The sequence below is a fragment of the Gossypium hirsutum genome, chromosome A05 (genome assembly GCF_007990345.1).
Source record: "Gossypium hirsutum isolate 1008001.06 chromosome A05, Gossypium_hirsutum_v2.1, whole genome shotgun sequence".
In the NCBI taxonomy this organism is placed as follows: Eukaryota; Viridiplantae; Streptophyta; class Magnoliopsida; order Malvales; family Malvaceae; genus Gossypium; species Gossypium hirsutum.
In genome coordinates this window covers 80,920,214-80,935,439 of record NC_053428.1, presented here as the reverse complement: position 1 = coordinate 80,935,439, position 15,226 = coordinate 80,920,214, and the positions used below count along the sequence as shown (strand labels likewise).

Here is a 15,226-nt window from a genome sequence, read left to right as displayed (position 1 = left end):
CCAACGAAATGGAAGACTAAACCGTGGGCATGCCATAGAAAAAAAAGTATTTGAAACCCTCTCCCTTTACAATTTTAAAAGGCATTTCATCCACAATTATCATACGATCTAATGCCTTTCTAACAACATCTTTATCAAACACCTAAGTTGATAAATCCATTGTTTCTTGGCTAGTCTTCACAAATGTTAATTCCGATTGTTTCGGATCAGAAGTATTACCTTGAGGTTTTTTTAAGCATGTTTTCAAATGATTATTTGAATTCGATGTAGAACCTGAAGTTGATTCCATGGTGTAAGTAACATAAAAAACATTGCACCTTGCTCTCTTCTCCCCCTCTTCAGTTACAAATTTGGTGAAATGGCTCCAACAACCTGCCTTTAGAGTAATCTTTCTTTGACATTTCCCTTTTTTGGTTGTTTGATTATCTCTACTTGGGGAAGAATTTTGTAAACTTTGAGTTAAACCATCTCATTTTGGATCACTCATCTACAAGTAAACATTTGTTGCAATCACTAACTGTGACCAATAATTGACTTATCTAATGGAAGATTAAATTTATTAATGATATAAGAAAAGCTCAAAAAAATAAATAAGATAATAAAAGAAATGTTGCACTAATTTGTTCATGTGGACAAGTTGAGATAATATTTTTGTGGCATAATGTTTGCGGGAGATTCACTTAAATTAATGGCAATCATTGACATGCATGCTTCACTATGCAGTTCCCAGTACCCAATTCAACATTTCTAGAGTTGGAGATGTCACCACTTTCGAATTCCTGGTATGTGATTTTATTAATTTTAGTTTAAGTTATCTTTCACTTTCCTCATAATTTGTAAGTTAAAAGACATATGTATCATTAAGTTACAATCAATGGTGGTCCTATTATTGCCCATTTTCTTATGCCAAAAAGAAAATCCCTTATGTTGTAGTTAATAAAATATGAATCATGTGACGTACAACTCAGGCAATTAAAAAATTCCGCTTTGTTGTAGTTAACAAATGACAGATTGCCCATTTTCTCACCATCTTCTCTTTCCTTTGTTTTCTTCTTCTTTAATTTCTCAAATTTATTTTACTTTGATTTCCACTATCCTTTTTTTAATTGGAAAAAGAAGAAGCTACCTCTTTTTTTTATTTTTCTTCAATCCCATTCTCCTTTGATTTCTTTTATTTGCCCTAAGAAAAAAATTGGTTCTTAATTTTGTTATGGCAATTTGACCCAAATACTTTGTTATGGAAATGAGTTTTAATCATAATCACATTAAACTGTCATTTTTGTTTTATTGATGAAAGAAGAAAGAAGAATAAAAAATAAATGTGGTATAAGCCAAATTGAATAGCCAAAAGCTTTGGGTTTTCATGTTTTTTGTCTTCTTCGTTCACTTGCTTTTTGCATTTACTAAAATTATGAGTTGTTAGCTTATTATCTTCCACATTTGGCTTATTTTTAAGTTGAATTTATTATCAAGACTTGAACAGTAAGAATTTAGCAAAATTTTATTAGTAAGTTACATGAAATTTTGAGGCAAAAGAATATATATATTTCTCACCCCAAGCAGCAGTTATATTTTTATATATATTGTTCAATGTTTCGGGAAAAACCTGGGAGATGCAGAAAAGTCAAGGTTAAGACTGAAGAGAATGAAGCATTGTCGACTAGAAGAAGCACCAGGTTTGGAGCAATTGAAGATGATGAGGAATTTGCTTAACCTAAAAAAGCTCGATTAACTAATAAAGAAGAAAAATGGAGGTAGGGATTTTGACTTGGGGGATTTGAATGAACTGATGAAGAAGAAGATGATAAATAGAGGGTTTAATTTAGGGATTTTTTAAGAAAAATAGATTTGGGGTTTAATTTAAGGTTTTTTGAAGAAAAAGAATAGATTTGGGGTTTGAATTGAATGGATGAACAATAGATCCTGGAGGGTTTAATTTGGGGGAAATTGGGAAAGTGGATTGGTGGGGCAAACAGGCTTTGGGGGGAAATGAGGTAAAGTAAAAGCCTAAAAGCGTTTGAGCTTGGGTAATATAAATTTAAATTTTAAAATAATATAATTGGTGAGGCAAACAGGCTTTGGGGGGAAATGAGGTAAAGTAAAAGCTTAAATGGGTTTGGGCTAGGGAAATATAAATTTAAAATTTAAAATAATGTAATTTATATTTGAGTTATTTGAATTCAAAAATTTAACTCAACTCGAACTCAAAATTCGAGAAAAGAATTGAGTTGATTTGAATAATTCGAAATTCGAATCTTTTTCAATTTTTTTGAGTCAAATTGAATTTTGCTAACCCTTATTACCAGCATCTATAATCAACCACTAGGACTACCCCTAGAATCGCTGCAAAATTTTCTTCGTACACTCCGAACCCCCATCCTTTCCCCAACACTTCAAGAACATCTAAATGTCCCATTCACGGTAAAGAAAATTAAAAGGGCCACCTTCCAAATTCATCCCTCTAAAGTACTTGGACCTGATGGTGAAGTGGGGTTTTTCTACCAACAATACTAGGATATAGTGGGACAACTAACTACTCAAGCATGTATGAACTTCCCAACTCTGGTTTTCTACTCAAAGAATTTAACAAAACGTTCATTGCACTAATGCCCAAAGGGGCACATTATAAGCAACTGTGTGATATTCGACCAATAAGTCTTTGCAATGTGATATATAAGATCTATTTAAAGGTACTCGTCAACCATCTTAAATAAGTAATGGAAAAAATAAACTCCCCATACCAAAATGCCTTCATCCAAGACTACAACATTATGGGCAACATTCTCCTAGGCAGTGAACTAATCTACACCGTCTATAGCAAATAGTAAGGAAAGGGCACCTTAGTAGCCTTCAAAATATATATGTGCAAAACTTGTGATCGCGTTAGATGGAATTTCCTACTAGGAATTATGAAGCATATAGGATTCAATATGCATTGGTGACAATTGATTTGTTAGCGTATCAATAAAATTTCTTAGCAAGTCTTAGTTAATGAGCGACCAACGGTTCTCATACAACCAAAGAGAGAAGTACGACAGGGAGACTCGTTATCGCCATACAACTTCCTACTTTGTCAAAATGTGTTATCATCAATGCTTGTACACACTGACTGCACTTTCAAAGTCCATAACATCCAACTACATCGCAACTGCCCACCCTTAAATGATTTGTTATTTGCTAATGATTCTTTCTTTTTCTTCTAGGTCTTGATCCAATCAACACGATCACTAAAAGAAACTCTCAAGACCTATTGCCACTTTTCCGGTCTCTCAATTAACCAAGCTAAATAAAAAATATTTTTTAGCAAAGTAGGGGAACTTAACCTTAAAAGGTGGACAACTAATATCCTCGATGTACATTGCATAGATTGCCCGAGAAGATGCCTTTGTTTCAAATTGGGCACCTCAACAACATGCACTTATTTCTTAAAAACACGGTAGAGTAAATGCATCAAAACTTGCGAATTGGAAATCCAAACTCCTATCACCTAGTGGTAAACTCATCTTGATATAATCTATGTTGGCGGTCTTACCAATATGCACATTATCCTATGCTAAGGCGCCTAAATCCATCTCAGAAAAGATTGGCTAGATTATCTGTAATTTCTGGTGGAATCAGAAAGATGGCATATGCAAGATCCACATGTGCCTAAAAAAATAATTAGGACTAGGCATTCAATAAGAAGAGTTGCTGAATGACGCCATACTAAGCAAACAAGCATGGAAAATTTTTACAAAACCTAACACACTTCTCATTCAATATTATTGACTATTTATTGTTCTACTTCATACTTCTTATAGGTCTAGGCACGACCAAATGACTCATTGGTATGGAAAAGCATTCTCAAAGGGCACGAAATTTGCTTGCAGGGTCTTGACATTCAGATATGGGATGGTCATAATGTTTCGATAATTGACAACAGTTTAGCACTTCGACAACATCCAAATCAACTATTGTTGGGGATCGTAGTTAAGGATGTTGTTGACTTTGCACATGGACAATGGAACTTGGAAGCCATTATTAACCGCTTTGGTAATGTTAGGACAAGGGAGCTATGTACTAAAGGATTTTCCATCAATCTTAGGTACAACAAGTATGTGTAGAAATATAACTTCTCAAGTCACTTTTCAGTTAAAAGGGGTATACCAAATGCTTTTACTTAGTAGAACCCAACATCACCCTTCCAAAAATACACCTATCAATTGAAAGGTCTTCTGGAAAATCACCATCCCCCAAGATTCTCATTTTCATATGGAAACTTTGCTTCAACGCCCTACCTTTCCAAGCAAAACTCCACACCTAGCACATTCACATCCCGCCTGCATGCCCCATATGTGAGGAAGTGACGGAGAGCGCAGATCACCTTTTCCGCTCTTGCTTATTTTCCAATACAATATGGTTCACCAACCCATGGACTTTATGATTGGATGTAAGAGATGGAACAAACATACATACATGGATCACCAAATGGATACAAGATTTCCCCTAAAGCGCCTTCAAATTACAAATTAGCTATCTTTGGGTGGCTTTTTACTCTATGACCAGTATGGAAGCATGGAATGAAATCTTATTTTTCGAAGCATCATCAAACCTTATTGCAATAGCCCAAAGAATAGAACATTCTCACCGTCGCTGTAATGTCACTCTCACTAAAACTTCCCCACCCACACTTTTATGGACAGATCGCTCATCCTAGTTAAACCATTTCACTTACCCAACCAATAATCCCACCTCTCTCACCCAATCCTTCACACTCTTTATGGTTTTTGCTTCATTGGCATATAATAAGGACACAAAGTTGAATAGCGCAACATCAGCATTGGAAGGCTACATCAACCTCCCCATTTTAACGATCACACATTATAAACGTCTATCCACAACCCACAACTAATTCCTCCTAGCTTGCTCAATCCTACGAAACTACATTCCTTACGAATAAAGCATGTTCGCTTTATACAATACAACCAACAAGGGCAAGTAATATTTGAGGGTCTGTTAAGGTGCGTTGGAAACTTGCACCTATCCAAGCTAATATCATGATGCTAGGCACAATACTACACTTTTTATTTGAGTAATGATGACACCAACTCATCTATACAATGCGCAAATTGGCAAGATAAGAGGCTATCAATCAACTTGCTAAAGATTGGGCACCCTAACTAATTTTAGTTGTTATTGTTTTACTTTTGCTCTTACCATTAATTATTTATAAATATATTTGTTACATTTTTTTTATTTCTTTATGTAGATTTGCTCAGGGCTAGGTCACTGGCCCAGACCCGAAGGCTCACCCAAAAAATGGGCTTGAGTAAAAGTTAATGCCCATTTTTCTATATAGGTTAGACCTTGGGCAAGATTTTTTAGCTTGAGCTTGACCCGACTCAAATATATTATGTTATAAAAAATATTATATTATTATATATGTTAAATAATAATTATATATATTTATATTAAAGCAATAACACAATAACAGTTAAACTTATTACCCAAAACTTAAATAAAAATAAAAAATGGACTGGCAGGATCGAGCTCGAGTTTACCTTTCTTAAATTGGGGACTTAAGCAAAAAAGTAAGCTCATTTTCGAGTCGAACCTAGACTTGAAAATTTAATCTAAATACATTATATGGACTCAGCCTTAACCTAACTCGGCTCGACCCATAAGCATATATTTACCTGTATGTCATAATTTAGTATTTTAAAAATTTTTAATAATAAAATTGGTGTCTAAGTTGGATATGGCAAATTAAAGTTGGATTGGAGAAAGAAATTAGGTCAGCAACCTGTGCAATGCAACTGGAGGGATGAACATTAGGCCTCCGCTATTCTTTATCCCCACTAGGAAATACGAATCTGAAATTTAGGTAGTAAACAGAAAAGAAAAACACTGCCTTTTGATCTTTGAGTTACAGCTTCGCACTGTCGTACTATGAAACCGTGGAATACCTGATCATTGCTCTCCAACACCCACCATCCCAGCACTCTGTTTCCATTCTCAACGATGCGCGCCTTGGCCGCTCACTTTAACACTGTAAACTACTCAATTTCTTTCATTTTCTTTTTTTCCTATTTTGACATCCAATTCTCATTTTATCCCCCTCCCAACCCTTTTTTTCTCTGTAGTTGTTGTTCAAAAGAAGGCCTTGGAATGTGCAGTCTCGATATTTCTCATCATTTAATGGAAAAGGTTGCCCTTTTTTTCTCATGTATTTGTTTTTCTAGAAAAGAAGGGTTCCTAATTCATTGCTTACCCAATTAAATTCCTTTATGCCTTTTAGCTGCAGATGAAGCCTCTCTTGAACAGGAAGCTGAGAGGAAAATAGGATGGTTGTTGAAACTCTTCTTTGCTGGCACTGCTACTTTCGTTGCTTATCAGTTCTTTCCTTACATGGGTATTCTTTTTTCTTTTTTCTTTTTTGAAACAAATCTTTTGTTAGAAATTAGTTTACATCTTGTCTCTATTCTGGTATTAAACTTTTGTCGGTAACTTTGGATATGCAATACGTTTTATGCACTAATCTTATTATTTGATTGAAAAAAGGGAAATTGATTATAGGTTTGCTATTTACAGGAGATAATTTGATGCATCAATCTGTGTCACTTTTGCATGTTAAGGATCCCTTGTTTAAGAGAATGGGAGCTTCTAGATTAGCCCGTTTTGCAATTGACGGTATGTTCTTTGCCCTAATTTTAGTTTTATGACAAGTTTGGTGTATCTATATTATATTGTTTTTGAATTATGATGTGAGTTCTGCTCTTAAAATTTTCCTGCATTAGTCTAAACAATAAAGCAGATACTGATGAAACGTATACATGCCTCTTATATTGTAACAGGCCATCTGATCCCATTTCTTTTCTCATATAATATACATGTTTGTTAAACGGTGCTGGTGTCTGAGAAAAACTATTTAGGGTAATATTGAGAGGAAATTCTAGCTGTTTGGGAGCACAAAGGTTCCATTCATGATCAGCTAACCTGAGTTATAAACTTCTCATGGCCTTCTGTTTGGATGTTCCTGTGATATTTTCCTCCTCAAGTCTTACCTTCTTCTGTTACATGTAGCTTTTTGGTTGCATTGATGGGGTTTGGGTGGAATTTTATATGTTTTATATGTTCTTGCGGTGGTGCCTCGATATGGCTTTAGCTGATAAACTTGCAACCGTCTGTGAAAGTTTAAAACCTTCCTCCTAAAATTTCAGCAATTTAGGTCTGTGATTTTAAGATTGAAATAAGTAGTTGCAAATGGGAGTTTGTGGTTCCCCTTTTACTTCTACCTTGTACTTATTATGGAAGTGGAGCTTACCTTCAAAACTAGAGTAGTTTTAAAGTGAACTCTATAATTTTTGCCATCAATTTTAAAGTAGAGTAGCTAATATTAATGATGCATGACCCTGCAGAAAGGGTGTTATTGTTGACTAAAGTTAGTTTATGACATCATTTATACAATTAACCCTCTGCTTCCTTTTGTTATGATAGATCAAAGAAGGATGAAAATAGTTGAGATTGGTGGAGCTCAAGAGCTCTTAAATATGTTGGGATCTGCTAGAGATGAACGAACTCAGAAAGAGGCTCTGAAAGCTCTCAGTACACTGTCGAAGTCAGGTAAAAGCATATACTAGTTTGGCTCACAAGTTTAGCCTGGCTTTAGTAAGAGTTTTGATGCGTGAGTTCCTGCCTGCCTGTTTGCAGTAGCATTCAACTTCTTGATGGGCTAACATTATTTTCGATATTAGATGAAAGGCTTTGAGTTTGGCGACACATGCATTCCAGCGCACTTTTTACCTCCTTCGCTTTTTTGTCTTAAAATGCTAACAGGGATGATTCTGACTTAGTTTCCACTATTGCAGATGAAGCAGTCAAAGCTTTACACAATGCTGGGGCAATCTCAGTTATAAAGTCTACTCCAGACACCTTCGAAGATGCCGAAATTGGTGCATACAAATCTAACTTACTGAAGAGATTTCAAGATTTGAGATATGATATTTCCTCTTGAGAAGTTTTTAACTCTTTGAATTTGGAATTGAAGAGCAGTTAGGCAAAAGAAGCCTTAGCATTGAAGGGAAACTCTATTTTTATAAGAACAATTGAAAACTTGACTGTATCATTTTGCTGATTATAGAATTCAAAATTCACACTTCATATTTTTGGTTAATGTGCCCGTCGACTGGATTGCATTATCCCAAGGAAACAAGGAAAACTTTTGTTTACCCAAGAAATGTTTTGTTTTTGCCCTGGTTACCTGTCCTCTTTGCTAAAAAATATAGTATTATCTTTTGTCAAACTCCAATTATTATTATTAGCCGGTCATTTGTTTGTTTTACAATCAGTTCCATTTTATGGTTAATGAAGACTAATGTTTTGAGAGTTTATGGTTGTCTCTTCGAACGATGCCATTCCTCTATATTCATTTTAAAGCCCATGGAAACTAATGTTTTCAGGGTTTGTGATTGTTTCACAATAATTATATTCATTTTAAAGTCCACGAAAACTAATGTTTTCAGGATTTGTGGTTGTCTCACAATAATATCATCTCTTTCATGTCTGAATTACAATATATGAAAATTAATGTTTTTAGGGTTCATGGTTGTCTACCAACAATGTAATTTCTTTCATGTTTGAATTACGGTTTACGAAAATTAATGTATTCAGGGTTTGTGGCTCTCTTACAATAATATCATTTTTTTGGGTCTGAGTTCTCTGTCTGAGTATAATCTATTTTTACTATTGCAGTAAACTCTAGATATTATTACTACTTAGTCAAACAAAGGAAAGGATCTAGTAGAAGCCGTGAACCTTACTGCAGAAATGCTAACCTCTATCTAATTTGAATTTGTTGGATAAAAGCAGTGTAAAACTTCATTGTATCTTTCCACCTATCCTTGATGCCTCGCATAAATATTCTACCAACATCAATCAACTAAGAAAATGATGTACCTAGCCAACTAATCTCAATTTTGCATAGAAGTCATTAAGATGATGTTTCCAAGGGTTTTATTTGAATCCGGTTTAGTTTATTGCTGGTTTGCAGCCTCTTAAGGCATACGGCTTTAGGTCGGATACATGTATCTGTTTCATTCTCTCATATTTCAAGACATTCTTGTTAGTCAAACGAAATGATCTCAAAAGAATATCAGCTTGTTTTAAAGACTTCATTATTAGCTGTCATGGTTTACCAGGAATAGATTATTCTGGTAGACTTCTAAACTTAACAATAATTATATTAAATATAAGATAAAGAATTTCATTAGTGTATATATGCATGACTTCAAAAACATAAATAAATTTACTAAAATTATTCCAACTGAAGTTGATTCAGCAAATAGTTTATAAGTTGTCTGACGTTGCAATGTTGACAATGAGCTCTTTTTCCAAGAAATGTTGCAAGGCCCCAAGTTTTATTTTTAAACTCTAAATTAGCCTGCAAAACTGATCACTGTCATCTATATAACTCAGAATTATATATCTTTGACATTGTAGAGAAAACCAATCTTTTAGGTCTGTTTTCCTAGAGATATTAATGGCAGTTCCACAAATGGTATATGGGGTTCCTATGATTAGTTTTGCTGGGGATGGGTTCTGTTTGCCTTACCCTTTGGATTTAATTGTCAACAGAAAGCAACATGGCCTTTCCAATATACATTATCAAGTGTCAGATGGCAAAGGAAATCTTTACCTCCTTGCCGATGGCTCCTACACGACCCTTTTCAGAAAACGAGTCCTGCGCAACTCTGCTGGTTTCCCTATCCTCACAATCCGCGAAAAGGTATAGCTTCTCACTTCCCTCTATTATACTGACATGGTTATACTCATGTTCGAATATATGCGGACATATAAGTTTAAACACGAAGACTTCAGGAATAATGAAGACTCCGGATGGCATAGCTTGAAAATGAGCTGAACTACGAGGATTTCTAATCCATATCATGTGTATATAATGTGTCTTTTTGGTTCTAAATTATTGAAAACTACTTTGGTATATCATCTTCTTTCTTACACTTTTTTTTCTCCTGCTGATATGTTCACAAGGCAATCACTGGTAAAAAATGGATGGTTCATAGAGGTGAAAGTTCAGAGAAAAGTCAACTTCTTTTTACAGTGCACCGATCACGCTTTCAACCAAAGAAAACAAGGCTTGAAGTGTTTTTAGAAGGCAACATAGATAAGGACATCAGCAACTTCACGGTTGTAGGTTCCAATTATCCATCTCAATATATAAGAATTTATAAAGGGGATACTATTCTTGCAGAGGTAAGATGCCTTTTCTTTTTTCTTTTTGGTCCTGTTTTATGAATTAAATCAGAAACTCAAAAGCTGAATTGAAAATTCAATGTTGGCAATAATATACTTATACAGGTTTTCTTTTTTGGCAACCTGTCAGGGTAAAAAAGAGAGTTTCAGGGTTAGTGTTCATTCAGGAGTGGATTATGCATTCATTGCAGCACTGATAATCATCCTTGTTGAATGTGAATGACCTGTTGTTGCATGATTCATATAGTTTCTGCTTTCGTCTTTCTTGTAAAAAATTTTCGAGTTTTCCATTGTTTTTTCTTTGGGGTACAAAAGAGGCTTAGCCGAGTGATAGGGGAAGGGTTTCCGGATGCTGGGATCCGAACACTAAACCTACTGAATACAACCTTGTAAGCTTGGTTATATGAACCAAATAAAAGCTTCGAGATATTCTACATGTATATATTGATGTCAGATTTAGCGAACTTGTCAAATATTATATATATCTTTGTTGAATGAATAAATCCATCTTATGCTACAGCAAAACTTGGTACAAACAAACAGGAACAGTTACTAGTATTCAGGAGCATGTGGCCTACATAATCTAAGTGTGAGCTTAAATGAATAAACAATGTAATGTTTAAAAATGTTAAGGTTAAAAATGTTAAGGCAATCATCTTTCTATAAAATAAGGCCTTAAAATCAAATAATAAAGGATGAAACAAGTAATAAAGTGCAAGTTGACACCAATGGCTCTCAGAAAATTACAGATAGCACATACATTGTCAACTTATAGTTAATAAAAGCTTTTTGGCTTCCAAAATTGGTGCTTGGCAGATCAATCAGAAAAGAATGATGAACAAAAAAAGGCTTCAGAAAGTCATTTTAGAAGGCCAAGGGACCAAATAGACATATCCTATTTTTCATTTGTGTCAAGCATGGAAGATAAACATGGATGAGATCTTCTCTGGCATACCGGTTGGGATTTCAGGTATACAATCAGCAAGTTAACTTGGAATGATCCATGAAATCTTATGGTATTGTTTGCAAGGATTCTTCATTGGATGTTCGAGGACAGCATACTTAGCAAAAAAGATCTAAAAGACTTGTAAAAGCATCCATTCTTGGAAGTGTTTTCAGAAAAATACATGTATCTATCTGAATTTATTTTTATCAACATATGATGTGTTTACTGCTTACAATATACGGGAGAAAAAAAATTTGCTAATTAAGGGGACTTGATTTTTACACTAGAATACAAGCATCTCTGCGGAAGGTGAGGAGGAATCAAGTGATAATCTGTTTCAGGTGAAAAAGCTGTATATGTTAGAGGAAATGGCTATTACACTTGTAACAGCAGCCAAAATTATCATTACTGCAGACACAATCCGATCTCTTGATGTCGATATTCCATGAACATCCCTGCAATTGTAAAGGGAAAAAGGAAGAGACTTAGCAAGAATGTCTTTAAGGCTACAGACAATATGAATCCAGCTTAATAGATAGAGATGATACCTAAGAGCAATAGCACCGGGGAAGACAAAAGCAAGGCTGACTGCAGAGGTTGATCCCATAAATACAAAGAAATACCATATGTTAGGGATGGCTATGGCTGCCAAATAACAAATGGCTAGCAGAATAAGAGTGAGGGACATGAATCTGGTGTTATCTTTTGCGAGGATAGGCCTACTTGGGAAAAGGAATTCATCAATATTGGCCCTTAATGAGAAGTTTAAGAGGGGAAACACCAGCACTAGGTGAAGGGCATAGCTCAACCGAACTACATCATTGAGTAAAGAACCAAGTGCTGAACCAGAATTTTGGTCGAAATTAACAAGTATATCAGGCATGATCGATTCACCAAAAAGAAGGTATCCGAAGATCCCAACTGTAAAGTAGATGGTACCGCAGAGTATCAGTGAAATTCGGACTGCTTTCATCATATCAGAAGGTTTGTCCATCTCTAAACCAATTGGATGAACTGCATTCATTCATAAAATGAGGCATATGAATGCTAGAACTAGCATGAAAACAAGCACTCATATGAATGCCAGAACGCCCTTACCATTGAAATGAAATGTGAAAGCTGTTACAATAACCGGGACAGCAGTGAAGAGATCAAAAAAAGAGGCATTGCTGTCCAAGGAAGGCAGCAGTCTCGGGGTTTCGGTTTTCCCTTCGACAAGTGCAGCTATTGCCGTCACTGAACTGATGGCAGCAAACAGCACAGCTAGAAAAACTGCTAATGCAGAACTGAACCTTAATGCATCTGCAAATTCAGTCCAAGTTAACAGATAAAATTCTCGACGACAAACTCAATATCATAACATAAACAATAATTACTCAGTTCTGTATATAAGATAAGAAATCATCTTCATAAAGAAACAGGACATATCTTTTGGAGAAAAACTTACCTACACGCCTAAATGAAACCAATGGAAGCATAATGAAAGCAACAATGAAAAGGATTGAAAAGGCACGGGAATTCCACCAGTGAATGCCAAACCATTCTTGTAAAACGCCTAAGTGCACTGATCCTTCAGGTTGATTTCCTGAAAGAACATCCCCTAAAAAGCACAATATTAAACATCAGAACATTTTATAAATAATCACTCAAATAGCTTCAGACTCTTATCTATAATCTACAGAGCTAAGTTGAACTATTCAAATAGATTATGAAACTTATCCACAACCTGTACAACTTACTAGCTGCAAAAGAACTTACCAATAATAATCAAATAAATGATCAAGCAACCAAGATTATTTGTAATGACACATAACTGCACCAGGATAGATCCAATCCGCCCAAACGACTCCTTCATCACACCGGCATAAGTGGTTGACTTCCCAGCATGTGTATACCTCATCAGAAACTCAACCGAGATGTCTGCTAGCCAAGCTATAATCACTATCAACATAAATGCTGGGATTACTCCTAGCACCTTGAGAGCTGCTGGTATTGACATAATTCCAGCACCAATAATGCTAGTTGACACATTGAACACAGCGCTGGAGACAGATGTATGCTTTGCCGGTGGCTTGTTTTCCCCGAGGAGCGGTGCATTTGCACTGGTGATGGCCGAAGAAGACATCCGGTTATGAAGCTTTTTTTTTTCTTCTTCTTCTGGTTAGGATTATCGGTTGTCTTGTTCTGTATTATTGCACATTAATGGAGACAAGGGTAGATAGGAGTAAGGGTAGTGAAATGACAAAACTGACATCAGAAAAAAGGAAATGATTTAATATAGGATAATGTAATGAAGGGGGTAAGATGGAATGCCATTTTCAATGAAGATTAGTATCAATAATTTATGAGTAGAGAACAGGTTGGATGTGGGGTAATGATGTGTTTGTCTTGTTCCATGAATATGTGGCGAACGGTGATTTGAAGCTGTACGAAATTGAATTTTCTTCATAAAAAGGTGGAGAAATAGTTGTTTCAATCACATGGGACAAAAACTAGTGAAGTGCAAGGAGGTTAAAAAATCATTATCGGCCTTTCAGTAGAAAAACGTGAGACTTTTATAAGAGAAGGAAATAACAGATCATTTAGCAGCTGATCAAACTTAAAAAACAAGTTTTTTAGTTCAGAAAGTACCCAATATCTAATTAACTGGAGCCATGGCTATTATTAACATGATTCAGTCACTATCTCTGTTTCTCTCTTAAATAACAATAATTCAAGGCCCTCTTTGTTCTAAAGCTACAATTTTAAATTTGGTATGGTGAAGTGTAAAGATATGGAATTAGATAAGGACCTGGGTTCTGGCCAAAAAGATATATATTTGTTTTTCCTGTACGTATTGGGCTGTACAAAGATCTGCAAGCAACAGAATATGGTGAAAGATGTTGATATTTTCGTTTATATGTTAAAAAGTCCGTACTTAATCGGGAAGAGCTCAAGACATGCGCTGCCCAAGTACTGATAACATAAATCAGCTTCTTGCATCTTTACATTGCCCTTGAATTTGCAGCAGTTCATATGCTGCTAATTAAACCTATATCTAAAGTATACGATCTGGTTCATTGTAATAGCCTAGTTTAAAAAGATTTGAAAAAAATCAAATAAATTGTTATTATTCTTATCCTATATTTTTTTTAAAATATTTTGAATTTTTCATGTAATTATAAGAAATTATTGGACGCATTTCATAGGCTTTCAATTATTTCTATATGGTGTCGGAGCTTTTTGACTAACCACATGAATTTCAGTTCTATAGCTTGGAACTTCATCTACCTTCAATAGTTTATCTTTGTTGACTGACGTCATTTCTTGTTCACGAAAGCCATCCAATAGGGTTTCTGTCTCACTAACCAATCATCCAATCATAGCTATTGGCTCTATGTTAAGAGGTTTGTCTATTGGATGTCAAGAATATACTAATCACAACTACGTAACTTACAATGCTACGTTGCAGTTCACATGATCTCCGAAAATATAATATTCCTTATTTCGTTCATCGTTGTTGTAACTCATAATAAAATCCCACCATTAAAACCCCCTCGGCCACAAAATTCACCTTTTACCCATTAATTGTTCTCGTTTTTTCATCATTATCTATCCAAGATTGTTAATCTATCTGTCATTAACAAATGGCATAACAACACAGCCTTAGGATTTCAAACTTTTTTTTTTTTGAATAATCCGTGTGTATTTCTAGAAAAAAATTATTGGAACTATTTTATAAACCTCCAATTACTTGGATAGATTGATCAGCTTCAAACAGTGCAGGACATTGATATAAACTGGGTTAAGAGATGTATTCCAGAAGTGTGCAGCTATCCACTTTACAATTAGGCCATTCTTCAACTACCGCTGGTAATTAGTTAATACTACCATTTCCATAGGTACCCAAAAGTTGTGCGTTTATTTAGCAGTTTTTATTTTTGTACAAAAAAATATTTTCAGGTTTTCAATGAGGTGGACATTCAGGCTGAAGATGGATCTTTATGGGGTAATTCTGTAGAGTGAGTTCTGTCCTTGAGCTTCATTCTCTAC

The 15,226-nt window shown here is 35.1% G+C and overlaps 3 protein-coding genes across 4 annotated transcripts; 2 read left to right on the top strand and 1 right to left on the bottom strand.

Moving 5' to 3' along the window:
* Nucleotides 1-5,694: 5,694 nt before the first annotated feature.
* Nucleotides 5,695-8,238, top strand: LOC107957168 (uncharacterized). Of its 2 annotated transcripts, none has more exons than XM_016892616.2 (6): nucleotides 5,695-6,030; nucleotides 6,123-6,186; nucleotides 6,284-6,391; nucleotides 6,571-6,669; nucleotides 7,477-7,602; nucleotides 7,848-8,238. In XM_016892616.2, the coding sequence occupies exons 1-6, from the start codon at nucleotides 6,001-6,003 to the stop codon at nucleotides 7,991-7,993; spliced, it is 573 nt and encodes a 190-aa protein (XP_016748105.1). In that variant the 5' UTR covers nucleotides 5,695-6,000; the 3' UTR covers nucleotides 7,994-8,238. The 2 variants fall into 2 exon arrangements, with proteins under 2 accessions (XP_016748105.1, XP_016748104.1); XM_016892615.2 differs by having other exon boundaries at nucleotides 5,721-6,030; nucleotides 6,278-6,391.
* A 128-nt stretch (nucleotides 8,239-8,366) lies between these two features.
* Nucleotides 8,367-10,688, top strand: LOC107961160 (protein LURP-one-related 14). Its single transcript, XM_041112510.1, has 3 exons — nucleotides 8,367-9,763; nucleotides 10,027-10,248; nucleotides 10,379-10,688. Exons 1-3 carry the CDS (start codon nucleotides 9,518-9,520, stop codon nucleotides 10,469-10,471), a joined length of 561 nt encoding a protein of 186 aa, XP_040968444.1. The 5' UTR covers nucleotides 8,367-9,517; the 3' UTR covers nucleotides 10,472-10,688.
* A 672-nt stretch (nucleotides 10,689-11,360) lies between these two features.
* On the bottom strand, nucleotides 11,361-13,438 carry LOC107957167 (amino acid transporter AVT6C). The gene is made up of 5 exons (XM_016892614.2): nucleotides 12,953-13,438; nucleotides 12,642-12,794; nucleotides 12,293-12,496; nucleotides 11,743-12,208; nucleotides 11,361-11,649 (listed from the first exon to the last, which is right to left on the bottom strand). Exons 1-5 carry the CDS (start codon nucleotides 13,317-13,319, stop codon nucleotides 11,532-11,534), a joined length of 1,308 nt encoding a protein of 435 aa, XP_016748103.1. The 5' UTR covers nucleotides 13,320-13,438; the 3' UTR covers nucleotides 11,361-11,531.
* Between the last annotated feature and the right edge of the window lie 1,788 nt (nucleotides 13,439-15,226).